This window comes from Drosophila virilis, chromosome 4, assembly GCF_030788295.1.
Source record: "Drosophila virilis strain 15010-1051.87 chromosome 4, Dvir_AGI_RSII-ME, whole genome shotgun sequence".
Taxonomy (NCBI): Eukaryota; Metazoa; Arthropoda; class Insecta; order Diptera; family Drosophilidae; genus Drosophila; species Drosophila virilis.
Window position 1 is genome coordinate 4089564 of NC_091546.1, and position 27997 is coordinate 4117560.

The 27997-nt window shown below is 45.9% G+C and overlaps 2 protein-coding genes across 3 annotated transcripts; one reads left to right on the forward strand and one right to left on the reverse strand.

Moving 5' to 3' along the window:
• The first annotated feature begins 125 nt into the window (after positions 1-125).
• On the forward strand, positions 126-4311 carry crq (croquemort). Of its 2 annotated transcripts, none has more exons than XM_015173090.3 (5): positions 126-416; positions 2225-2386; positions 2449-3551; positions 3613-3703; positions 3768-4311. In XM_015173090.3, the coding sequence occupies exons 2-5, from the start codon at positions 2258-2260 to the stop codon at positions 3915-3917; spliced, it is 1473 nt and encodes a 490-aa protein (XP_015028576.1). In that variant the 5' UTR covers positions 126-416; positions 2225-2257; the 3' UTR covers positions 3918-4311. The 2 variants fall into 2 exon arrangements, with proteins under 2 accessions (XP_015028576.1, XP_002052835.1); XM_002052799.4 differs by having other exon boundaries at positions 2246-2386.
• Positions 3848-27937, reverse strand: ex (FERM domain containing expanded). The gene is made up of 6 exons (XM_002052798.4): positions 26646-27937; positions 19450-19589; positions 19241-19386; positions 11348-11427; positions 7662-11283; positions 3848-6903 (listed from the first exon to the last, which is right to left on the reverse strand). The coding sequence occupies exons 2-6, from the start codon at positions 19539-19541 to the stop codon at positions 6200-6202; spliced, it is 4644 nt and encodes a 1547-aa protein (XP_002052834.2). The 5' UTR covers positions 19542-19589; positions 26646-27937; the 3' UTR covers positions 3848-6199.
• Positions 27938-27997: the final 60 nt, after the last annotated feature.

Genomic DNA, 27997 nt, shown 5'->3' on the forward strand with positions numbered 1-27997 from the left:
AATTGCTATTCTAAAAATAAAAAGTCGAATCTGATATAAATAATGGTTATTTCAGCTGTTTCTGGTAATGCTGTTTAGCACATCACAATGTGCGCTAACTATTACTCATCTCTAAGAACAGTGTTGGTTAACGTAGCATGTTTTTGCAGCAGTGAGCGCGAGTGTTTTTTATTAATTTGTTGATTCTGGCGTCTTAGTTAACTTTAGTTACTGTTCTAGAGAGTGCGCCAAAGCAAAATAAGTGTCCTTATATATAGTTGTGCTTGTTTGTCCTTGTTAGAGCCAAGGAATTTCAAAGCCAACCATAAATTATGCTCAAGGTTGTCTATTAAGTGCAATAATTAAGACGACAAAGAAGCGGGTCGAGGATAGCGGGCGGCGTCTTCTGTGTTATTGTGTATAAATTAACAAAAGTGGTGAGTAACACTAGTTAATGAGCTATATATATATATATAAATATATAATTTTGCAACTCAAGCTGCGAGCTTGCATTACTCTCAATGATTCATGTGGCTTAGAGTTCGATATGGCGGTTCACCCTTGTCGGAAATGGTTATCTTTAGTTTTATGCAAAGTCCAAGCGAACAAAGGAGTTTGTTGAGCTATTTATTTAAATATGTATATTTATTGTATTTACAGATTGTGTCACTTTGTGTATTTTATTTCTAAGCGTACAAAGTAACAGTTGTGCATGTACAGTTAAAGCTTCAATAACGGACAGCCTGCCTGTTCGTACATGTTCCATTATCATCTTCTTCTTCATCTTCTTCTTCTTCATTATCATACCATTTGAATAAGCTAGGAATGTGCCAAATTTGTGTAAAAATCGTAAACTAACTACTTTTTGTTTACTTTTTTGTTTATTTTTTGTTTACTTTTTGTTTATTTTTTCTATATAATAGACAATACTCGCAATTACAGCACTTTGATTTAGCTTAGGAGCTATGTACATGCATGCCTTAACTGTTAACTTATCGGTATATACAAGTGCATGTTTATATAGTTAACGCTCCCATATCAAAACAATCGCTAATCAGCGAATTGTTTTGGCTACGCCTATCTTATCACGGCTATAAATAATGGCCCTTGCCTAGAACTAACCCCGAACTTAAACGGGGGGGGTCGACCCCGCCCATTATTGTATATATATATATCTTGGTGAGGGCGGGGCATTAGAGAGGCGAGCTCGTCTATGCTAAGTTTTGTTAAGATATCTGAAACATAAGACCGTATTCTCCGACCTAGTCCAACATATGAATCGTGCCGCGATTCCCCACCAAGTTTTATCTGAACAGCTAAGGTCCAAGCTGAGCTAGAAATGTGACAACATTATAATACTTGTATTCTCTTTATATTGTTATCATTTGAATATTCGTACCCCGAGCACTATCACTTGCATTCATAAGTGCTTGGCTAACTTAAGATTAGCCTTAGTCGCTGATTAAACAAAGAAAAATACCCAAACATGGTCTAATCGAGCCACAGTCGTTGGTTGCCTTTGAGAGCGTGCGCTTGTGGATTACGCACTGTCCAGTTTTTTCCCGGTCCCCGTACTCTACGTAAGCGCCTAAAACCATCTAAGTAAAACACGCAGCACGGAAGCCCCACAACTGCCGGGGAGAAAGCGTTTTGCTGGCACTCGAGATTTCTCTAGTCGTCTGTGTGAACACGTTATAGAATTTAAGCATATATTCAGCTCCATATATATCAAGAAAGATATATATATCTTCTTCCAGTTCCAACATATCGATCAAAATCGATTTTGAGTCATGTTCATATAAAAACGTGAATTTTTTTTAGGTAAATCGGACTATAAAAGCCGAAGTCAATCGAAGCTAAAGACGCCTTGTCGCTGGCTACAGGGTGTCTGTCAGTCGTGCATGCCCGACACGTGTACTATTTATGGTTTTATTTTTTTTTCACTTCTATTCAAGAACTTAAAAGAACTCTTGTACTCAATAATCTACATGACGGATATGTCAATTTGAAGATATGATAAAAGCTATTTAAATTGTTGTGAACCTGAGTCCAAGCGATAAGCTCGGCCAGCCGTGGAACGCCTTAACGCTCGGCAGGGGGGCGTGGGGCATTGGGATTATAAAATGCAAAGTCTATTAAAATACCGCGATTAACAACGCAACGATTAGGTTTATTGACCAGCTGCTTATGCAACGGTTTAACCCAACTAGTTCTCTATCCCAAATGCTCTTAAATCATTTTTCAGGCAACGACAGTTTTTTTTTAGCTCGATTTCATCATGTGCTGCAAGTGCTGCGGCGAAACGCAGCGCAAGAGCTGGGTCTTTGGCATTGGCAGCGTCTTTGTCATTCTGGGCATACTGCTCGTGGTGTTCTGGCCCGGTCTGGCCGACAAGCTTGTGGAGAATGTGAGTACATCAAATATCCATTCTTTCCTTTATCTTACAAGTTCTCTTTACTTTGCTGGCAGGGCTTGAAACTGGAACCCGGCACCGATACCTACGACAGCTGGCTGGAGGCACCCATACCTATCTATCTGAAGTTTCACATGTTCAACTGGACCAATCCGGAGGATATACGCAATCCGAACATTAAGCCACACTTTACCGAAATGGGTCCATATGTTTTTCTCGAGAAGCACAAAAAGGAGAACTTCACCTTCTACGACAATGCGACGGTGGCGTATTACGAGCGTCGCACCTGGTTCTTTGATGAGGAGCGTTCCAATGGCACGCTGATGGACATGATAACCACGGCGCATGTCATCACCGCCACCGTGGCCGATGAGATGCGTCACGAGCGAAAGATTATCAAGAAGATTGTTGATTTTATGCTGAATACCGAGGGTGGCTCTTTGTACACCACAAAACCGGTGCACGAATGGATATTCGATGGCTATCAGGATGATCTCACCGATTTTCTCAATCTGTTCAATACCAGCAAAATCGATATACCCTATACACGTTTCGGCTGGCTGGCGGATCGCAATGGTTCGCTAGAATACGACGGTCTCTTTACCATACACACGGGTACCGATGACTTGTCCAATTTGGGCCGATTGACGCACTGGAATAGGAAAAACGAGACGGGCTTCTATAAGCTGCCGTGCGGCATTGTTAATGGCACCACGGGTGATCTGTTTCCGCCCAATTTGAATACACAGGAGGAGATAACCATATTTGCGACGGATGCGTGTCGTTTTATGAATCTACGGCCGCAGGGCACCATGGTTATGCATGGTCTAACGGCCACACGTTGGGTGGGCACCGAGGAGACACTCGACTCCGGCGAGAACTATCCAAATCAGGCCTGTTTCTGTGATCCGCGCCTGGAGGAGTGCCCCAAAACGGGCGTTGTCGAATGCAAGGCATGCCGCGACAAGGCGCCCATCTACTCATCCTTCCCGCACTTCTACTTAGCCGACGAGTCCTATTTGAATGCGGTCAGCGGCCTGAAGCCGGACAAGTCGCAGCACGAGTTTGTCATGGCCGTGGAGCCAAGGACTGGCGCGCCCGTTCAGGTGCATGGACGCATACAGATCAACATGATGCTGCAGCCGGATGATGATTACAAGTACGTCACACATTACCACAGTTTGTTGCATTTTTAAATTGCCTCTTCTGTCATTTTCTAGGATTTACCGTGGCGTGCAAAAGGTTTTGATGCCCATGTTTTGGTTTGATCAGTTCGCCGAGCTAACCCCCGAGCTGGCCTCTAGGGCCAAGGTGAGTGCGTGCCGTACTCAACTTGGAAAATAATTCCTAAATTGGCTTTGTTCTTTGCTTTTAGCTGGCCATTAACTTATCGGACTATGGCTTCTACACGGGCATCGGCTGCATTGTTTTCGGCGGCATCTTTTTGACCACAGGCATAGTACTTACCCTGACCAAGCGCTGGGTGCGGCCACCCGTTGAAGATGAGGATATGCTAACCAATTAGTGGCAGCTGCTTAATACACTTACTAAAATGCCAAATGTGCCAGGACACAAGTTAACGTTTGCTAGTTCATTATTAAGTCGCATTGTTGTTGTTTTTCTGTTGCATCAGTTGCCATTTTATAAGTTGATAGCAACCGATATATATGCCGATCGTGTGTATATATATATATGTGCTATATACTGGCATTTGTGATAAACACACACACACACCCTATTGTTAAGTACAATATATACATGGACTCTTTGATGTATGACCAAAACTGACTCCCACCCTCCCAAATGTTATGAACTTGCCTCAACATTCCATTGTCTGTTCTGAAGCAACAATTTGTACATTAACTATAAACAATAGTAATAGTATTTGTAACACGCTCTCTCTGAGAAGCAAGGTTTAATTAATCATGATTTTTATTACTCATATATATATATGTATATATATATATATATATATAGTACACATACACGTATAGATAGTTATTTCTATTTTGGCACCGACTGCTGCACATATATATGTATATATATGTTTATGCAAGCAGTTGCCAGGATACATATCGTTAGATTCCATAAGAAAAACTTAATTGGAATCTAAGCGTTTTGCTATAGCTCTATACTATATGGCCGATTTTGATAACATATAGCTGCAATGGTGTGTGTCCGTGTGTGTGTGTGTGTGTATTTGTTGTGGCATGAGTGTGTGCGCTTGTGTGTGTAATTTTCTAGCTGCTGCCACTGGTTCATTTAGCCATAGGCTTTTAGCCGAGAAAAACCTACGCAAATATATGCGACAGCAGCTAAAAGACACACACACAGTTACACGCACACACGTGTACAAGCAACACACACACACACACACACACATACACATACAGACAGTGGTTAATATATAAACATAATATGAATATGAATATGCATCAAAATCATTATCAACTTAAAAAACGAAATCATAATCAAGAAATAATAATTAAAACAGAAGCGTCAACGCTCACTCGCTAAATTCAAAATCAAAATATTAAAATAATAAAACAAACGGTGGGGCAAGGCCTAGGCAATTATTTTATAAATGGCATTCCGAGGGCGCGCACTCGATTATTATAAACAAATTCTTTAGTTCAGCAACAGGCAAGGCCAAAGAGCAGAGCAATCGATGCAAGAGAGATGCAACAAATGCTCTCGAGAGCGCAAAACAGCTGCATATGCTCTCACAAGAGCGTAAGACAGCTGTCTATGCTCTCACAAGAGCGTAAGACAGCTGTCTATGCTCTCACGAGAGCGTAAAACACAGCTATGTTCTCTCAAGAACACGTTACGTGCGCTCTTTCATCTTAAGCCGCTCGCTCATTGGATCGCCTGCGCTTGGATGCGTTTTGTGAGCATGCGTATGTGTGAGTGTGTGTGTGTGGTAAGCATAAGTAGGTTACGTGTGTGTGTGTGTGTGTGTATGGGGGCGCTCTCTCTCTTTCTTTCTCTCTCTCTCTGTTTAAATGCGAGTTTTGTCTATATACTAAAAATTTGCATAGTTTTTGTGCGTTTTTCTCCTCATTGTTGACTATTTTAAGTATTTTGTAAAGTAAGTTTAGTTTTAAATATAAAAAAATATCAATCACAGTTGTTTTGGGCGGAAGTAGTTAGTTCTCTCAGCGTTTTAGTTTTAAGTAATCGCGACTGGGCCTATCTAAGTGTTAAGCGGACTCTCAGATAACGAGAGCCGGTCACTAGCTAGCTAAACTAGACTAAGTAAGTTGTTTGTTTTGTAGTTTGTAAATTAAGTAGTTCGTATTTTATACTTGAGTATTGTTGCTTCCTTTTCGTTCTTTTGTTTGCTTTTGTCTTTTGATTCCTGTTTTCTGTTGCTAGTTTTTTGTTTTTGTTTTTGTCATTGTTTATTTGAGTTTATCTCAGCAATCCCATACCTAAATTGACTAGACTGGGTTCTGTTTAAGTGTGTGTGCTATTTGAGGTTAGTTATGTTTCGTATTCCCTTTTGTTACTTTGTCCTTAACTGTTGCACTGGCTGTTGTTTTTTTCTCTTTTCTTTTCTTTTCTCTGGAAGCGCGCCTGTCGAACCTGGTCTTGGAATCTACCTTCCAGCCGTCAACACACTGTGATCGACAACTTCGCGCACTATGCAAATTCTCAACTCTGGACTCGGCTGACCCACCAACACCACCAAACACCAACCACTAAAATGCCACCAATTCCACCAAGCACATTCATATTCACATTCGCATTGTTAACTAGAGAATTGAGTGTGTCTGCTCTGCCTTTTTTTCATGTTGTTGTCGCTTAGGTCTGCGATTGCGTTTGGGTTTGTGACTGCGAGTTGTAGCTTTTGTGGTGCTTCATGACCACGGCTGGATCCATGACATAGTTGTTGGCCTCCGCCAGCTGAACGGGCAGCGGCGGCAGCTTGTCCTGCGGATGACGATGACTGATCGTTGCGCTTTTGCGTCCCTTGCTCAGTGTGCCCGTCGGCGTGCTGCCATTCGTGACCTGCGTCTGAGCGAGGGATTTGCTGGCGCCGTGATGAACCACACCGCCGGCTGTGGATGTGGTTGCGGCAGGCGCAGAGCCAGCGCCGGCGGCGACGGCGGCTGCTGTAGCACTCGTCGTTTGCTTGGCGTTCTTGGGATTGACTGCGACCTTGGTCTGCTTGAGCAGCGAGCGATCGTTGCAGAGCGCCGAGATTAGCGGCAAGTCCAGATGTTTGCTCTTCTCGCGCAGCAGCGCAATGTCCAGCGGATTGGCCTGGGCATTCGACGCCTGCGACTGGCTGTTGGCGGCAATAGATGCCTGCAGCTGGGCCAGTATGCTGTTGCTGTTGCCACGATTCAGGCCCAGGCTCAAGTCGGGACGGGGGCGCTCCCCCGCCCACTGGGCACCGCTGGAGGTCTTGATCAGCGGACTGTTGGACTGGTGCGGATTCAGGGTAAGCGGCTTCCGTGGTGGCAGCATGCTCAAGCTGGGATTGGGATTTGGCTTCGAAGGAACTATAAGAGCAAGAGAAAAGTGAAACGTTAAAAGCTGGTAAAATACAGACTATCAGCTTTTATTGTTAGCTGGTCGAGTTAGTTAATCAACCATTCCCTTTAAAATTCTGTCAGTTAATTCATTTGTAAGTCGGTCAATCAGTCTATCAATCAATTAGGAAGATGTTCAGTCAATTAGTGGATCAGATTATCAATCAGTCAATCATTGAGTCAGTCAATCAGTTAGGAAAGTATTCAATCAGTCAATCAGTGGATCAGTTAATCAATCAGGCAGACATTTAGTTAGTTAATCAACTGCTCAATCAATAAGTCAATCAATGACAATATAATACAGTCAGTTCAACAGTCGTTCACCTAGTCAATCAAGCCAATCATCAATCAGTTAGTGCAGTCAATCATCAATAAATCAATCGAGTTAGTCAATCAATCAAATCAGTAATTTAGTTCCCCAATCAAGACAATGAGTTAGCCCTTCGATCAGTGGGTGAGTAGCTATTCAGCCCGTCAATCAATCAAATCAATAAGTCGATAAAGCATGGTCAATCAGGGAAACTTGTCAGCCGGTCAATCGAATTAATTTGTCAATGTGTCAATAACTAATCAGCCGTTTAGTCAATCAGTCAGTAAATCAATCAAATCAAATGTTAGTTGATCAGAGAAGACATCTAGTCAGCCAATTAGTCGGTGAAGTGTGGTCAATCAGGGCAAGTAGTCAGTCCATCGGTTAATCAATCAAATCAATTACATCGTAAACTTACTTGGCGGCGGCTGTTCGCTGGGCGCCGGCATTGGCGGCTTCTTGAGCCGATTGACGTACGGTGGCGGCGGCGGTGGCGGCAGACGCTTCACTTTGGGCCTCGGCATCGAGTCGAGCGAGTTCAGAATATTATCGTCTGATCGCGATCGTGCAAAGAGGCTGGAAGCGTTTGCCGCTGCGGCCGCGGCCAGCGCTGCCGGATGCAATGGCGGCGGCGGTGGCGGCTCATACGAGCTGCACATGCTGGCCATGGAGGGTGAGTAGAGTGGCGAGTAGCCCGGCCCGGGCAGCTGGACATACGTATCGGACAGATTCTGTGTGGAGGCATAGCGCGAGTGCGTGGACAGCGCCAGCGGCAAATACGGCGTGCTCCTGTAAATGGCGTGACCCTTGCATGTGTCCCAGCCGGCCGGATAGGCCAAATAGGAATGCGGATGATGCGGCGTTGGCGGCTGACCCTGTGCCATGGCCGCCAGCAGCGAGCTCTGCTTGGCATCCAGATACTCCTGCTGGCTGACAGCCGGATCCTGTATGGGATAGATGACATAGTCCACGTCGCTGTACATCTGCTGCTGGTACAGCTCCAGCTGATTCCGAGCCGCCAGCTGGCTGCTATACAAACCCGCCAAATGATGCGGATGCGTTGTCGGCGGCGGTGGCGGCGGCTGTCGCGGCAAACTTGGCGGCGGCGGCGGCAGAAACTGACGCGGCTTGATCACGGGCAACAGAACGCAAGCCTGCTGCGGCGGCGGCGCCTGCTGGTGATGATGATGATGATGGTGCAGCGAGGCGGTGCTCTTGTGGTGCAGACCGTATGGAACTATGGGTATGCCAATGGCCGCCGAGCCCGAGTGACGATGGTGCGTCTGGTGATGGGAATGATGCTGCTGTTGCTGCTGCTGCTGCTGCTGCTGCTGGTGGGGATGATGCTGCTGCTGGAGCGACGCCTGCGAGCCGCCGGCATAGTTGGAGTTGTGCAGCGATTGCTGTGATAGCTGATGGCTGCACAGGGAGCCGCTGGAGCTGGCCGCCGAGGAGTAGTGCGCCGCATAGCTGGGCTTGGCGCCGTCGGGCAGCAGGCTGGTGTGCGCCTTCAGTATGCTGATCTGTGGACGTGTCGTGATGAACCGTGCCGTTATCTCCTCCGATTTCAACGAGCTCATCGAGCCGGCTGCACTGGGCGCTGGCCCCGCCGCCGTCGCCGCCGCCGAGGAGGCCATCGAGATGAGCGAAGTGGGTCGCGGTTTCATGGATGTGGGATAGGGCGGCGGATCGCGTCGACGCAGCGCAGCCGCAGCCGGCGCAGTTACAGCAATGGGCGCGACCGCAGCTGGCGGCGGTGGTGCAGGCGCCGGCACGGCCGGCGGCTCCGGCTTGGGCTTGGGCTTGGCCAGGCTGATGGCCTTGGGCATGGGCGGCACTGGCGGCGGCGGCACCACGGGCGGTCCGCACAGGCCCGTCTTCTCGTGCCGTGCATTGTAGGGAGGTGGAGCAGGCGGCGCCAGCTCCGGCTCCAGCTGCTGCTGCTCACCGGAGGAGACACCGCCCGGCAGCGTAACATAATCACAGTCCGAGTGCAGCGTGCTGGACACGGTCTGGCGGCTGGGGTAGGTGCCGCGGCCGACAATCAGATTGGTCAGCTCCTCGGCGGAGAGCAGAGTGTGCTTGTTGTCCGTGGGATCGCTGCCGTCGCCGCGAAAGCTGCTGCTCGTGCTGATATTGGAATCGGAGCGTAGTCGAAACTCGTTGCACTTCTTGGCGGAGCCGCCGGTTAGGGTAACAGCACCGCCAGCACCACCACCGCCATCCACCGAGTCGCCGGGCGCATGACCGGACTCGCCCTTGGCCGGCTGAAAGATGCCGTAGTGTGAGCTTTTCTCGGACTCGGCCAGCTCTGAGGATTGGCCGGTCAGCTCGCTGCTGTGCATGGTATAGACGCCAGATGTTTCCGTGGGCGGTGCGGCCATGCCGTGCGCCAGCGTGTACACGCCGGACACACCAGAGACGCTCTCCGTGTCGTCGCGCACGGATGTGGCCAGAAAATCATCATCCGGATTGGATTCGCTCAGCGTGGAGTTCTGTGCCGTGTGACTGAAGCCTAGCTCCAAGCTGGACGAGGTGGAGTGCAGGGCAGCTGGCAACGGTGCGGCCGGCGTTGTGACCACCACCGTGCTGCACGTGGAGGAGCACTGCGAGCCAATGTTGTGCTGTGAATTGGGTGAATCCGTGGTCGTTGTGGAGGAATCGTTGGCATTGCCGGAGTTGGTGTTGAGGCTGTTGCTCGCAGCTGTGGTGCGTGGACCACTGGTCACTTCAGTAGATCGCGCACTTACGACGCTCAGCGCGGCCAGCTGTTCCTCCAGATCCTTGAGCGACATCTGACCCACCGACGAGGTCTGCCGACTGACGCTGGGTCGGTCCAGCAGATGCGCTAGGGCCAGACTCTCCGTGGAGGGTGCGGCAAGCGGCGCCGGCGGCGTATTGATCATGATCTCCAGCTCATCCTCGGAGTGGACGCGATCGCTGACAATGCCCGAGGTGGTGTTCGAGCTGGTGCTCGAGATGACCGAGATGCGCTGCTCGTTCTTGCTCTTGTACGGCAGCATCAGGCTGCGCGAGCAGGCGTAGCTGGCGTGCAGACACTGCGATTCCGCCTCCTCCTCCTCGCGCTTGCTGACCTCCTTGAGGCGGGCGGCCAGCTTCATGCTCCACTGATGCGTATCCTTGCAAAGCGTCAGCAGCAGCTTGTTCTTCTCATCGGACGCGGCGTACAGCGTGATGCGACTCTCACCGGAACGTATCTCGAATTTCTTGCGCTCAAACGAGAGCTTGGTTATGTTGGGCCACAGAAAGGTCGACGGCTCCGTGGCCAAGATCTTTATGCCCCGCGCATAGATGACAAACCAGGCGCTGCCGACACCCACCTCGCTCTTCGCCAGCCGCATACGGAACGTGTGCGCATTGATCGTCTCGTGCAGGCTGCACGCCTGCTCTATATACAGAAGCTCCGCCTCGGCGGCGGACAGGCCCTGATGCTCCCGATGGCAGGCGCGCAGCGCGCTTTTCGCCTGCGCCGTATGCAGCGTGGCCGGCAGATAATCATCCAGTCGAAAGTAATCCGTGGAGCTAGCGATGGCGGCCGCTTCATTTGCTGCCGCCTCCCGTTTCTCGCCAGTCGCCGCCGCCGCCTGGCTGGTGGACGTCACGTAGGTGGAGAGGCGCAGCATGCGCTCGTTGTAGCTGCTTAGACGCTTTCGAATCTTGGGCAACGTCGTCGTCATGGCCAGGGATCTGCCGTTTCGGGCCGTGCCTGCTGTCGCCGCCTGCTCCTCCTTTGGTTGATGGTTTGTGCTGGGAATTGCTTGAGTTGTGGTTGTGCTTGTAGCAGTTGCTGCTGCCGCTGTGGGCGCATCGCCCAGGTCCGCCTGCAGGGCGAGGCCAGCGAGCAGGACCAGCGCCTGGTCGGCATGGTCGCGCGGCAGCTCGCGGTGCAGCACATTGTGCCGCAGCTGCAGGTAATAGTTGTGCCTGGACGTCTCATCTTTCAGCATGAACGGGCTCTCGATATAGAACTGCACGCGAAAGTGTAGCTCCAGGAGAGGACGTCCATTGGCATCCAGGCCCTGCATTAATTAAATGGGATTAAAAAAGATGAAGCAATGGAGACTCAACGAGTGATTAACTTACGTGCGTGTGCGAGGAACGCCAGCTTTTCGGGCCGTATTTGGAGAGCTTGCTCTCGGGATCTGCAAACATGTACTCGCCATCTGCAAGAACGAGAGAAGCGAAAAGAAAAGAAACTCAGTTATGCTTCCTTGTTTCCGGTCAACCTAGACCCGTTGCAAATTCTCTAAAAGCTAACTAACATACCCTTAATATTACAGAAATTATAGACTTGAGAAAACTGGCTAAAGTTCCCTTTTAACCAGTTTTGCTCTACCAAGCATTATCCTTAATCCAATCGGGTTCTGGCATTTGCTTGCTTTTGACGGAAGTCCTGACGACTCCAAGGTCGCATTCATTCAGTTGAACTAATCAAAATTTTAAATGAACTTTCGGCTATGCCGGCACGAATTCTTTCCAGCTAACCGTGCAGCTGCATGCTCCTCTTAACCCCCCCTCCCCCCCTAACGCCCCGTAGCCCCAACTGGCCCAATCTGTTGTCAGTTTTTGTCAGGCAGCAAACAAGCGACCCATTGACGTCAACAGGGCCGATGACGACACGTCCACGTCAGGTTGTCAGCCTGTGTCTGTTGTCGTCCAAGTTGCCAGTGCATCACAGTCCGAATTCGAGTTCGGGGACTCGACTCGACTCGACTCGGAAACTTTGCCCAAGGGCATGCCGCATGCTCGAGAATCAATGTGCTTGTTGTTGTTGTTGTTATTGTTGTTGATATTGTTGAATGTCGGTTGCATGCTTGAAAAACAAAATCAACACACACTTCATCATCGAACGAAAAATTGGAATTCCTGCATACGAAATGAAGCAGCAGCCGCAGCAGAAGATGAAAAATAATAATTATGAGCAGCCTCATAAAAAAAAATAAAAATAATAAAAGTGCTGTAATCCAAAGTGCTTGACTATGCGATACCCTGTTGCTTGACAGAGGCATAAAATTACACTCCACATTTTGAAAAATTCATCTTTGACTAACTTTTACGTATATTTTAAGGGAAACGAATGGGTAGTTCATTCCGAAAAATTTGGGCATCGATATTTATCGATTGATTTGGGGAAAGGGTTATTCAGTTATTTTCGTTTCATACTGTGGCTTTTCATATGTTGGCTCCTGATATTTATCTATTAATTTCGGTAGCTTCCTTTCACAATGTTACGCTTATTTGAACATCGATATTTATCGATTCACTTGGGGAAAAATAAAGGTTGCTTCCTTTCACAACGTTATGCTTATATATATATATCGATTAATTAAACGAAACAAACATTAGCTGCAATTCACAGTGTGAATCTGTTAATCATGGATATTAATTTAGGCAAAACATTCAGCTAAGCTAGTAATCGAGATTTATCGATTGATCAAAGTTAGGTTAGGCATCAATATTAATCGATGTATTTATTATTTAAACAAAATCAGCTAAGCTGATAACATATATTTATCTATTGATCAAAGTCAATTTTTGATTAGACAACGATAAATATCGATTAATTGAGTGAAACAAAGATTCGATCTGTTCCAAAAAGTAAGGCTAAGTTGGGCATGGATATCTATCGCTACAGTTTCTACCTCTTGCAAACATTTGAGCATTGAGCAGGGTATACAACAAAAAAGAAGCAGAAAAAGATGAAATGGAAATATGTGGGCACACAAGCAACAGCAGCAGCAGCAGCAACAATATCATAATAATCATCAGCGTCCGAATAAGTGCCTATCAATGACGACGACGACGACGACGATGTCGCCCCAACGGAGTCCAACTCCAAGTCAAAGACGAAGTCGCAGCGAGTCGCATACCAAAGAGACCCACCAAGCCCAAAACGCAGCTCGATCAAAAAAAAAAAAAAAAAGAAGAAGAAGAAGAGGGAGAAAAAACAGGTAGAAACGGGCCGAGCGAGACAGACTGAGCGGACAGGTAAGAGCGAACGTAGTGCTGTGGCAGCTGAAACCCAAGTTGAAAAAATTAAAAAAAAAAAATGTATATATCTATATATATATAAAAAAGCAGACCAAGACGAACTCAAAGTCAAAGTCTTCAGCGATTTCTTTTCTTGTGCGTGGCTGAACCCAAACACAAAACCCTCCCAAAAAAAAAAAAAAAAAACTGAACCCAAAGCAAATGCAACGCATTCAAATTTCACCTCAACAGTTGCAGATCAGGAGCTGATGGATGGCTCGGCTGCTGCTGCTGCTGCTGCTGCTACCTCTTCTTTTTCTTCTTCTTCTTCTTCGTCTAAGCGTGAGCAGGTGCGAAGGCTTCAAAACTGGCCACAAGCAGCACGCAACGTGCAGCCTGGCATTGGGCACTTTGGGCCCAGCGGCAAAAAGCCTAATAATTAACATATTTTCCAACGCATTCCACAGCGCTTACAATTAACACGCACGCACACAACCACACACACACACAGGCATTAAGGGTATAGGTAGGTTGGGAGGAAGGAGGAGCGGGAGGAGGGGGGCTAAATAAATCTTCAATTTGAAACACATGCAACACAAATTACAGACTCGAATGCGTTGAGATTCCGGCAGCAGGCAAACTCATCAAGTGGCCCAGAGAGACAAATAGAGAGAAAGACAGAGGGGTGAGGTTGAGAGGGTGAGAGGGAGGAATTTAACAACAACAAGCAAGAACAGTTAGTTGCAGTTCAACGAAAATTATATACCCTATCAGTTATATAGCAGCAGATACGATATTCAGATCTAACCGACCATTTTATACCCTATCAATTATACAGCGGAATATGCTGTATAATATAATAATCCACTTCTGCCTAGTTCGGCATATGACAGAGATCTGGATGCACATAGGCACAGCTAAATAGAGTTGTGACCATACATACGTTACATACTTCTTGACACAACTAAAATACCCTCTAGCCAAGGGTAGAGCAGAATTGAAGCCCGCGCAGGGCAGTGCCTGGTCAGAGACCGTTGTCCAGCGACCAGAGACCAGAGAGACAGCTGCAGCAGCCGTCGCCGAGGCATTCTTCAGATTTATATTCCAAAGGTTTTGAGTAGGCACGCCACAGACACAGCCACAGCCACAGTCAAAGCCAAAGCCATAATAACCAAACCAGCAACAAAATAACCCAAAAAAAAAACAAAAACAACAGCGTGTGTGTGTGTGTGTGTGTGTGTGTGTGTGGAAACAGGCTGAGAGGAGGAGAAAAAAAAAATGAAAAAAGAACGAAACAACATAAAACCAAAAGAATTTTAATTTCCGATGTTATCAGATGCACGCAGCTTGGGTTGAGGCAACGGCTGAGGCAGCATGTGGCTGCAAGGCCGGTCGTCACAGAAGGGGCGTGGCCAAGCGGGCAGGGGCTATAGAACCCGCAAACGACGAAGACGAAGATGAACAAGCCAACGCCATATAATAATGATTATGAGCCATTAACATTAAATGGAAAAGAAAATGCTGGTCTACAGATTACAACAGCAGCAGCAGCAGCAACAACAAGAAGAAGAACAACAGCAACAACAACTAGCAACAGGCCAAGGAATGCGGCACTGGAATCCAAGCAATGCGACAGCTAAAAATAACACCAGCAGCAGCCGCAGCAGCAGCTACAGCAGAAGGAGGAGGCGTAGAAGGCGCAGCCACAGCAGGAGTCGCAGCAGCGTAGGAGCTGCCCAAGGCGCAACAGCAGAGAGGCTGGAGAAGCACCAGGAATGGGCGAGAGTGGCAGCAGGAGCTGTTGCTTGAGCAGGAGAAGGGAGGGAGAAATAACCACAGTAGCAGGCAGAGCATGAATAGAAGCAGCAGTTGCAGACAGGCAGAAAGGGAGCAGGAGGAGGAGAAAGCGGGCGGAGGCAGGAGGAGCAGGTGGCAATGATATAGAAGGCGCAATAGTGAATGCAGGAGGAGCAGCAGCAGTTACAACAAGGAGGAAGTGAGTCAGAAGGGGGAGCTTGAGCAGAGCAAGAACAGAAGCACAACAGGAGAAAGAAACGCAGGGAGGGAGAGTATTCCCAGTAGGAAGAGAAGCAAGAGAAGATATATCAAGACCAGGAGGAAGGCGAAGAACAGGGGATGTGGTCAGAGAAGTAGGAAGCGGGAGAGCAGGAAGTGGGGTTAGATTAGAAGGAAGACCCAAGAGTTGGAGACAGACCAGGAAGACGGGACTAGATGAGCAGCAAAAGGCGCTTTAGCAGTAGGAGCAGGAGCAGTGGGAGGTGGAACTAGGAGCAGGAGCAAAAGATAGAGTCGGAGTAGCAGAGGAGCTAGAATAACAGCATCTGCTGGAGGAGCAGACTTAGTTGAGGGTGGAGCAGCAGCAGGAGAGAAGCTAAAGCAGCATAAGGAGCAGGAAGCAGCAAAGAGGAGCAGAATTAGAAGATGGAACAGCAGAGAGGAGGAACAGTCGGAGCAATAGCCGGAGGAGATGGAGCAGCAGTTGGAGATGCCACAGTATGCCGGCAACAGCTTGAGGGCCAGGCGGATCAGGAATGCGAGCAGCAGCAGCAGCAGCAGCGGGAGTAAGAGTGGAAGCAGCAGCCAGGAATGTTGACGCCCATTGTGTGGCCATGGATGGAGCAGCAACAGTTGCTGCTGCAGCAACAGTTGCTGCTGCAGCAGCAGCTGCAACAGTCGGTGACAATGTTGCCAAATTGCCAGGCAGCGTCCAGGAGCAACAGAGGACCAGGAGACAACAAACACACACACACACACACACACACACACAGTTTGACTGCGAATTTCATGTCGCGCGCAAAAATTTGCATAAAGATGAAATTTATTGACGGCTGCGTGGCCATAAAATTGAAATTCATTGGCGACAAAAAGGCCAGCGACAGACGCGGACGCGCTGAATGGACAGCGCCTGTAAAAGGGACGGCAGCAACAACAACAGCGACAGCGGCAGCATCCGCTGGCTACACTCTAATACGAAAGACTTAAGCAACGAACTAGACAAAAAAAAAAACACTACAAAAAGAGGCAAACGGGCGCGCGCCACATTTTTAGCGGTGTTTGAACTTTTTGTGCAACGCAGCTTTCGGCCAAAAGCTAAACTGGCAAATGCTATCTATAAAGCAACAACAACAACAACAAACAGGCAACAACAACAACAACAACTGCCACTAAAGGCAATTTTGGTGCAGTGAAAGAGCGCGGCGTGAAATGCTCGAAAGTATGCGACGACGACGGCGGCAATGGACGCAGCACAACAACAACAACAACAACAACAACAACAACTGCTACAGCCGCATGCCAGTCATGCACACACACACACACACACACAGGCACACTCTCGCACACACAAACTCGAACTGGCGACTGACATTGGCAAAAATCCTTGCGAGGCAACGCAAAATGCAAACGGCCAATTTCATAGCTGAGGCCAAACTGAGAATTCTTTAGTCGCTGCGACTAGCAGCAATGCTGCCCATTTAGCTATTTTCTGGCTAAAGGTAGCTAGCTATGCCCTATGCTGGCTGTTTTTAAGCTGCATAAGTTTTTTTTCTTGCATACATATTTTCTGGAACTTTAAGCTTTGTTAACCTTTCAGATATTTTCTAGCTAAATTCAGATGTTTTGCCACATTCAGCTGAAATTTGCTAAAAACCTAGCTAATACCTTTCCAAGCTAGTTTAAAGCTGAATTAGCTTTAAGGCTTAAGGGCTTTGAAACAAACGCTTCGCACAGTCAATTTTTAATTTAGCCATTTTTAGCTTTTTTTGCATTGAATACAGCTGTTTTTGTTTAGCGACAGTTGGCAACACTGGCTGTTGCTAATTCTTCTCGTTCTCCTCGTGCTTCTCTCGCTCCATTCTTGTTCTCCTGCCGCAGCATCAGGCAATGTGGCAGCTTGGCAAAATCTGACGACGCGAACGTTCTGCTTCTTCTTCTTCTAGTTGTTATTGTTGTTGTTGTGGCTGGCATGCCCCCAACTGCATACCAAATTCTTTTTCGCTGAAGATGTTTTGTGGCAACTTCGTCTTCCCTGTCGCCAGTCCACGTCGAGTCGCCTCAGCCTCGACTCTGGCTGCCCCTCAAAAGTGATGCCAACTTCTGCTGGCGAACAGATTCGAAAATTTACGTCTTCTGCTCTTCTCTCGCTATCTCTCGTTCCTTTTGTGTATACCCTAACTGGTATGTGGTAAGACTTGCGAATTGAGCTGTTTTTTTGTGTGTTTTTCTGATTTTCATTTGCGTCATTTGCGAATGTTGCCACATTCCACTGCGAGCAGTTGCTTAGTTTTGTATTTTGGGAAATTCATTTTGTCATTTTGTCTGAATGACAACTCCAATGCGCTGGATCAATCAGGCGATCTAATCCAAAAATATCCCTATTTGTCATTTCGTATGTCACATTCTAGTCATTCGAGTTGATTCACTTAACATATCCTTCAGGTTCTTTATTATTTATATGCAAAATAGTCACAGAGCTGAGGGTTTTCTTGTTGACTAATTCATTCAACTAGAAGCATAGTAAATGACACATTTATTACATTTAGCTGGTGAAATTTGGCATTAAACATTCATTTCATTCTATTTGTAGTAAAATAAATGACGCATTCCTTTAAATGTGCTTCGGAATGACACATTCAGTTCGGCTAGTGGAATTCGATTACATTCAAATGCAACATCGTATAGTTTCGTCTAACTTTAAGTACTCTAGAGTTCTGTGAGCGTATTCATAGTTGGGTTTTCCCTGCACAGTTGCCGTACAGATTGTGTGTGTAGTGTGTTGGTGTGTGCTGCGTGTGTGTGTGTGTGTGTGTTGTGTTTGTGTGTTTATGGAGGACGCATCTGAGGCCAATGCCAAAGACGTCTCTTGTGCTGCAGCCAAGGCAACTTGCCTACCAACCAGGCCTGGATGTTGCCTCTCGGCTGGCTGTTCCTGCTGCCTGTTGTTGTTGTTGCTGTAGTTGTTGTTGTTGTTGTTGTTGCCTGTGTGTTGGCTCCGCTGGGGCCGCATCGTCGTCGTCGTCGTCGTCGATTCGTTTGTGTTAATGCAACGCGCGACGGCTACCTGAATTACTGAACACGCGTCTTGTGTCTTCTGTTGGCCGTTGCCTGAAATTGTTTGTTCGCCATCGACGGCGACGCGTTCCTGGCTGCCGTCCTCCACCTTTCCCCTGCCACTCACTACCCCTCTTCTACTCCTGCTCCTTTTCGTTGTTGTTTTTGCTGCGTTTTTTATTCGTTTTATGTGCCATTTTGTTGTTGTTATTTTTTGCTGTTAGTATTTTTATGTGTTTTGGCATTGCTGCAGCAAACAACAACAAAAATACGACAAACAAAATTTTTACTCTTATGGAAAGTGCACGACTGATAGATATCCTAGACACAGCGCAGAGTTTGCAGCTCAGCTCAGCTCTCGTCTGCAAAGCGATATCTATCGATTTATTATCGATTTATCGATTTTGAAGAAACAAGAGTGTTATCGAAAAGACATAATAAGCCGATCTATAGTTGTTATCTCCAAGCAAAAACTAAGTCGGAAATCGATAACTTGTTTGGGAAAATACGTTATCGATAACAGAAAATATAGTTCAGCTCTTAAAATTCCCGACTATCCATGCTTTATCTAACTGTACAACCAACCCCCTTCTCGCAACGCTTACAGGGTACACAGAAATAATATTAAAAAAAAAAGAGTTTGTGGCCAGGCAAGGAGGCTGCCACTGCCACCGCTGCTGCGGCTGCCACAGTTGCGCGGCTGATGATGATGAGCAGCTTTTAAAAAGACTGGTTTATGTTTATTAGTTGTATTTTTCATGCCTTATCGCATGCCACGACTAGCCAGCAGCAGCAGCTGCCCCGTTGCTGTCCAGGCCACAGCTCTGTTGCCAAGTGGCCAACTAGTTGGCTGTTTAGGGCGTACCACAAACCCAATTCGTGACCCCTCCGCGACCCAACCCCATCTCAAGCCCGTTTCGCGCACACTAGACTCACCTATGAGCACGGCCAGACCAAACAGCTCGGTGTCCTGCATGCCCTGCGTGGCAAAGTGCAGACATGTCTGCGTATAAACCTCTCGGACGCGACTCTTTGCATCGACTAGGAAGTAAAGGGTTTTCGGCTGCTGTTGGCCGAGAAGTCTGCAAAATACATCAAATGTTAAATATCTACATATAAATATATATATATTGAGAGCCCGTTACCTCAGTGCCAGAAATCGGGAGCCGGGTGACAGTTGCTCGGCTGAGGACGCGCATACTTCCAGGGGCGCGCTGACGGTGCAAAATGCTCGCATGCTGCATCATTTTCCGTATCCAGCGCGCGCGTTCGAAATACGTTGCTGCTGCATGGGGAAAGAGAGGAGAGGGCAAAACGTGGAAAATATGTAGTAAAAATGACAAGAAAGCGCCTGCATTTCCATTCTTAAGAAACTAACAGGTGTAGAGGGCAGAGGCTTACATATAATATAACAAGTAAAAGTGCTCTAGTCGGCAATGCTCGACTAGCCAATACCCTGAACTCAGCTTAAAGATGTCGTTAGAAAGATGCTAACTTCTAAACAAGATTCTAGCTTCACATAAGCATTCTATACAGCCGCAGTGCATATTGTTCGGTCCTTGTAGTCCGAGCTTAATAAAAAGAGCGAAGAGTTCGAACTTTTTTAATCAAGCGTGAATTATGTATACTATATATGCATACTCCATGAGAATCTACTTTCCGCGGTTTGCTCTATATAGCTATAGTCTTGGAGCATATCGTGGTATATACATTTTAAATATCAAATCTCAAGCTTTTGTAGTTTCCGAGAAGTTCAGACAGATGAAAAGGGTTGGATCATAAGAGCTTTTTGAAAAATCTTTTTGTTCTATCTAATTACCAAATATTTGATCTATAGACTTTATTTGAGGAACTTTTATGCTTCTTATAATATATATAACCCTATATATCTTGGACTTTACAAGTTCATTAACTGCAAAACATTCTTAACATTTCTTTCAATTCAAAAATCTGTGCAGACTTTTCTCACACAGCTCGAAAATGCAGCGCATGGAATTTGGGCAGCTGGCGCCGCGTTTTGGTTTGTGGATTTGAGACTATTTTTGTGTATTTATTATTTTTTTATTTGTTTTTTTGTTTTTTTTTTTTTTGTGACTGGCAACAATTTCACCAATCAATAACGAAAGACTTAGGAGACAAACTTGATTAGGCGGCGGTGCGTGCGTGCGTTGCGCATAAAATTATTAAAATTCAGTTAAAGAAAGTTCCAAGCACACGCACACACACACACACACGTTCGCTTCGTGATGAAAGAAAAGCATTTGATGCATAAATTAAAATCAAATCGAATCAAATCAACTTATGCTGGACTAGCCTCCAAATGTCTGTAGTATATATTTATATATATAGTTTAATACGTTTGTGTCTGGTCTTTGGCAGCGTCTGCGGTTTCTACACGAACCGCGGCCGCATAAATTTCAATATTGGCGCGCCGCAGCCGTCTAATAAATTTCAACGTTCCATAAATTTATTCAGAGTCAAGTTGAGAGAGTTGAGAGCGAGACTTTATCTAAAGAAGTACATATATATACATATATATGCAACTGCCAGACACAGGCTGCTGCTGCTTTTAGCCACAATTCAAGCGGAACCGCCCTGACTTATTATTACGATCGGGTCTCCTCTTGCTACCCCCTCGCCACCTGGCATTTCCAGTTGCCCCCAAAGTCCAGCTCAATCCAAGAGCCGGCGCTGATCATCAATCAAAGCGCGCATTTGACATAAATTAGAAACCAAGAATATATGTATATGAGTTCGGCTCTATACGACCAAATATATTCAAAAAAAAAATAATAATAATAACAACAACAAATAGAAGAAAAAGCTTTTGAAAATCAATTATAACTAAGCCGATTTTCATGGCACAAAAATAGATACAGAAACGTAGCTGGAATCTTTTACGAAATAGCCAAGCAATCGCTGCTCCAGAATTCATTTAAATGTTGGAATTTATTGGGCATCAAAACGAATTGCAAAGGAATGCAGACGACAGCTTTAGAGGGGGGAGCACAGCTCGACAAAGCCTCGCTCGTTTAATTATTTTCAACCAAGACAAGTTCAGACAAGAGTTTTCTACTCAAATCAATTTCAAGTGTGTTTTAGACCCAATTTTATATCACTTCAAGAACATTTTTAACAGTTCGAATAAAATAAAAAATAGTTTTTAGATACACTTTGTTTTGTATGCTTCATTCAAATATTTTTCTCTTCCAAAACTTAAATTAAAAGTTTCAGAGAAAAGGACAACTGTCTCAATGTTGTCTAGCTCCTATTTCGGTTAAGAACTTTGTTTTTCTCTGAGTGTATTTGCCTCTGTTTGGGGCAAGTAAACTAATCGTAATATATATAGCATATATATTTGCTATTTCCCAAATCTCAGACTCTTAACTGAACTGTTACTCGATTCGAAACTCTCTAAAAAACAACTCGGCCAACTTAGTTAAAGGTAAAGCACATTTTATATCTAATATGAATGAGGGTACAGAAACGCCCCCCCCCCCCCTTCGGCGACCACCCCGCTCATTAAAGATATGTGAGTGGGCATGATCTAATGATACCTGCTGGCAATTATCATTGTTAGCATTAAGTAAGGCAGTAGGCGAGCAGGTTGAAATCTCTGCGAATGACTCACGACAGGCAGAATAGAGAGAGCGAGAGGGGGGGGGGGGGGGGAGTGAGATGGAGAAGTGGTAGAATGTGTTTTCTTAATTTAAAATGCAAACAAATAAAAAGCATTTAAGAATTTCAATCATAGCAAATTAACCACATTCCAGTGTATAATGAGAGCGGGCGACGACAACAACAACAACAACAACAACAACAACAGCAACAACAGCATGATGATAATCAAGAAGAAGAAGCAGAGAGACTGACAGACAGTCGAACGCTAATTATAAAAGTCAACAGCAAAAGCAAAGTCAAAGACTTGTGGGAGTTGGCAGCACGGGGCGTGCCCAGCCAGAGACAAAATGCGAGCGAGAGGGGGTAGGGGGGGGGTGAAAAAGGTAGAGCGACACGCTAAACAACAATTAAGCGCAGGCCATAAATATATATGTAAGACAACGGGCAGAGCTAGGGGTGGCTTTGGCAGAGCGAGGCGCCAGCGGCCAAGTTAAGCTGGCCAAGCGGCAAAAAAAGGGCAAAAAAAAAATGAGTTAGAAGAGGGCACACCGAAGATTTAATACCCTGAACCAGATTGAAGCTTTTGTTCTTGAAAAACAAACAAAGTTTTCAATACAACAACGTAATTTTCGACCAATATGTCAGCCATATGTTGTAGACGTTCGATCCGGCCGGATCGACAAATCAAATTATGAAAATTAAATGGCAAAAGCCCAATTAGAATACACAATTTTCTAACGGCAGCACAGTCTGCAGATCTGATCCATAATATATATAGTTTATGGAAAAATATCTGCCTCTATGCGTTACATATTTTGCGACAATATTGATATGCCCTCTGCAAGGGTATCAAAACACAAACGAATAAAAGCGGAAAAAGCGCAAAGCCGAAACGAAACGTTGCGCATACGCCACGTTGTGCCAGCGACAACATTTAAACACGCCCCCCGCCCCGCAACAACACAACAAGCTAGCTGCCAAGTCCGTGCCACAACAGCTGCTGCTGCTGCTCCAATCCAATCCCGTGTCAACTGCATGCCATTGCAGTGAGCTCATGCGGAGCGTGTGTGTGTGTGTGTATCTGTGTCTTTGTCAATCGAGTTCGCGACAATGGGCAGGGGGGGTGGGGTGGGGTGATAAACTGTGATAAATGCCTAAGCCGCATGTGCAAAACGTTTATTGGCAATGCCCAACGAATCGGAAAATAGATACAAATATATATGCACATACATACAAACAGGCATATATCTGGTCATATATCTGGACATATATCTAGCTATATATCAATATATATCTATATATATATATGTGCATATCTGTGTGCCCGCATGTATTTCATTTTGAAATTGGCATCGGAATGCGCCAAGTGCTTTTAAGTGCGCGAGTCCGCGAGTTGTTCAATAAACATTTCAAATATCATAAAAAAAAAAGTTTAACAACATAACGAAGCAGAGATGCCCTAACAATTATTGAAATCAGTTGTCAGTCAAATTAGGCTCGAACCAACATTTATTGGGGTTTCCTTTAGGTTTTCGCTGGGAATTTATTATTATTATTATATTATTATTATTATTATTTGTCGGACATATCGATATCTTCTGATCTCTGCCAAGCAAGAAACTTATTGATATAAACTTAAGGCGAATATTTACAAGAAAGGGTAAGCAGGTCTTCAAATGAGGCATCTCGCTCTCTCTCTCTCTCTCTCTGATGGGGTCAGCCAGGCCTGGCCAGGATGATCCTGGCCACCTTGCCTCAGACTTGGATTGCGTATGACCGGACAAGCGTTAACATCGTTTTAAAGGCGACGCCTTCTCTAGAGATATGCGGCTTGCTTTGTGGTTTCGATAGCTGGTCGAAGGCTTTTAGAGCCTGCTCAAGCTCAAGCCTGCGACAGTCCAAGCGGACTGAGCTGCTGTGCTCAAGCCTTCCATTGAACCGTAGCCCCTGGCAACTGAGCTGGAAGGAATGTATACGCATTCTTGATGGAATGCTGAGCAATCTTCTGGATAGCCTGAGGCAGCAGCAAATCCTCAAGACACAGATACCCAATTATAGGTTAGCTAGAAGCTTGTTTATGCTGGATACAGGGTATCTTACAGTCGTGCGTCTAAAGGAGCCCAACGCGTGCTTGTTAACATAGTGAATCAACTTTGGGCAAGCGTATTATGGCCTAATACACAAATACAAGAGCAGCTTAATCTTTAACACACACACACACGCACAGAGCTAGAGTTCTGCCAAGAGTGTTGCGATTTTGATGCCGAGTGGCTGTTAAAACTGGATTCGTTGATTCTATTGAAAGTGTTGGCTCTCGAGCAAACCCGAGCCAAAGCTGGAACTAAAGCTGAAGCTGAAGCTGGAGCTGAGCTAATGAATGACGACGTTTGACGTGGAATTTTTAGCTCATGAGCTGGCGGCAGCGACGGCTCGCATTGACGCGTCTAAAAAAAAAAAAAAAGAAAAAACGTGTGTCTGGCTTTTATTTTTTGTATTTTTTTTTTTTTTAATTACGACAAACGGCAAATTGGCGACGTTCGACAGTTGGCGTCAATGGAGGAAATAGTTTAGAGCGTTGGCATTTTCACACGCTCAAACGGAACAGTTGTTAAACTATATATATCAATATATATCTGTATTTATATATATATATATATATGTATTTGGCCAGCGGATGCGCGTCATGGCAACAAAAAACGGGGCGTGGCTTGGCCAATACGTAAACCGAATTCATAGCATTTAATGCTAATTGGGCTACCTGATTGACTAAGCAGCGGGCGAGGCACATTTCTATAATTATTATGCCGATTATGAAGTCGGTTGTTGCTGTTGTTGTTGCTGTTTTTATTGTCTCCCATCAAATAAATAACTTGGCGTTTTGTTGGCAAATACAAAATCGAATGTGGGGAGAAAATCAAACAAAACAATGCGGCAAATTGCTGCGTTGTTGTTGTTGTTGTTTTATTAGTATTAGTCAAAGTTGTTGTTGTTGTTGTTGTTGTTGTTGTTGCCCGTGCCAGTTAGGCTAAGCAAATTTTGACGTCTTTGCGCATGCGCAAATAGTCCCAGAGCATGCCTTAAGAATATCAAATAAGCAAATTCTCATCGTAAGTGTCCAACTAGGAGATACCCTGTGCGCCAAGGATAGGGTATGTACCCTAACCTATGATTGTGTATTTAAAATTTCCCTGCAATGGCATATAAAGAGTGCAACAAAGATTAACTCGTAAGCTTTTGATACATACTCTTAATAATCTTGCAAAATATCCCTAAAATATCCCATGGACATTGCAAAGAGAGCGAGAGATCGCGCAGTTTAGCATGCCAAATATGCAGACTTAAAAGAGAGCAAGAGTAAATAAATGCAAGGAGCAGCCAGGCACAGGCAAAGGCGCAGTCACAGCTAGGCGAGGCCGCTCTAAAATGAGAGCAAGTGCTCTGCCAACGTCAACGTCGACAGCGGCAGCAACGTGCGACGCATGCTAAATTTAAAGGCGTGCGAAACAACTTGTGCGTGCGTGCGTGCTTATGTGTGTGTGTGTGTGTGTGTGTGTGTGTGCATAAATTATGCTGCTTAGCGCGCAGCCAGCGTCGCTGCCAGCCAAATAGCTGAGCAGGCTTCAGGGTGAGCGATCATATCAGCGACTGCTGCTTCCTCTTCTTTTCGGCTTTGTCATTCAAAATTTAATTTGCTGTACATTTTAATTGCTTTAAAGCATATTATATTTTTGTTTTTTTTTTTTGTTTATCAATGCGCACGCATGCAGGAATTTCGGAATTTTCGAAGTTGTCAACTGTTGTAGCCTAAGGTCAAGCATGCTTCAGCTCGCCCCTCTCTACCAAGTGGGCGGCTGTCAATTGTCGCAACCGCAAAATATGAAAAAACAAATAAACACACACACACAGACACACAATAAACAGCGAAAACAACAACGACAACAGCACGTAGCAACAAAACAAAACACAAACAGATAAACCGATAAACAACTGTGTATCGATATCGCATCTCTGCGGTGGCAAATCGTTTAACGTTTACCGTTAACAGTTTTTTTTTTTTTTAGCGTTTAACGTGTGTTTCTGCTCATTTGTTTATCATTTTGCAGCTTGCGCTGCAATACAACACCTCGAGTATCAGCTATGACAACCAAGCAACCCCTACCCCAGTCCCCTCACCAATGCCCTGGCCCCTGCCGCACACACTTCACCTACGCCCATGGCGGCGCACGCTCAATTAGTCGCCTGTTTGCGCCTCCAGCTCCCATTTCCATTTAATTGTTGTGGGCAAATCAGCTGCTCGATTTCAGCGGTCGCCATTTTATAATTGCCTCTCCCATGCTGTTGTTGTTGATGGAATCGCTATTCCCGGTACCCGCATAAAAAGACATAACCGCACATGTGTCTGTGTGCGTGTGTGTGTGTGTGTGTGTGTGTGTAGCTATTTACGACACCTGCTATTTACCCCGTTTGCCGACACTCCCCTCGCATTTGGTGCGCTGATTAATTGCACAATGAGTGCGCGGAGACGTACGGACTTTTAAGACTTTTTTTTTTTGAGAGCCATTGGCGAGTTTTATGATTCAGATAAGACATTTTGCTATAATTTTTGTTGTTGCCCCGTCTAAGGGCAATTAAAATTCCAAAGAAATGCCCCGATCGCATACACCCAAGCAAAAAAAAAAAAAAGACTTCCTTCATTTGGGATTTTGTCTCTTTGGCTTACCTTATGCACTGCCGATGTTGGCCGCAACAGTTGACGGCATTTTTTCGTGTTTGTTGCTGCCAGGGGTGGTGGTGTGGGAAACGGGGGGACGCCTTGGGCGCGTAATCCAAAAATTAAATCGCTGCGCTTTGATTTCTATGCACAAATTTACTTTTTTTTGTATTTAAGAGCGAACTTTCTTTGTTTTTCTTTTTGCACTGAGAATCGATTAACGCCGTTGAATGCGCGACGTCAAAATAACAGTAAATTGTATTGTTGTTTTTGAATTGTCGTTTGTTGCTGTTGTTGTTGTTGCTGCCCGAAAGCTTTTGCTGACCTCTTCGTCAAACACTAACAGCGCGCTGCGACTGCGCAGTCAACGGAGACGGCAACGGCGGGCCGCATTCCAATGGACGGCTTGCGGCTCACGCGCTCTCTCACAGGCGTTTGTGTGGGCGCTCGACGCGATGCGACGGAAACAAGAGAGGAGCAGCGGAGTATGGGGACCAGTACGATTTAATCAAACGGTCGCTGCAGCTCCGTACACACACACACACACACACACGCATACACAAATGTATGCACACACGTAAATTATACAGCGGGCAGAGAGCAAGCGCGATTGAGCGAGAGAGAGAGAGACCGACCTGCCGTTTATAATGCTTGTGTTTGTATTGGTGCTGTTCTCTCTTTGGCAACTGCTTTTTGTTGTTGCGCGAAAGAATGCCGTTTGCTTGGTTGTCGTTGTGGTTGTTGTAGTTGTAGTTGTAGTTGTAGTTGCTGTTGTTGCTGGGTCGCAACTTTCTGTGTGGCTATTTGTTTTGACCAGCAGCAATTGTTGGGAGTCGCTGCAGAGAATTTTTGTCGCTGCCCAAAATACAAAAAAACACAGCACACACAAAAAAACACAATGGAAGTAAGCTTTTGCACTTGCGCTTGTAATTCAACGCCACACTTTGAATCTGAATTCGAATCCGAATCCGAATCCCAAAAACCCAAAATCGAAACGTAACGTAACGAAACCGAAGCGAAGCGAAAAACGCTTAACGAAACGCGCACACTGCGAATGCGACTCCGACTGTGACTGCGGCAGCGACAATCACCAGAGCTCCAATGGGGCCGCGCAGTCGTTGCTGTTGCTGTTGCGATCGCGACTGAGCTGGCACTGCGACTGAGCGTGTGTGTGTGTGTGTGCTTGAGAGAGCCGATTCAGCGTACGTGCTGTTGTGTGTGTGTGTGTGTTTTACTTTTTTAACACGACGCGCAACCTGCTGCCAGTTCAACTGCTTCGTCCAGCTACAAAAATCAAACTAAAGTCCGAGTCGAGAGAGTTTCAGTATGAGAGCGCAACTGTATTACAGAGCATGAGCATG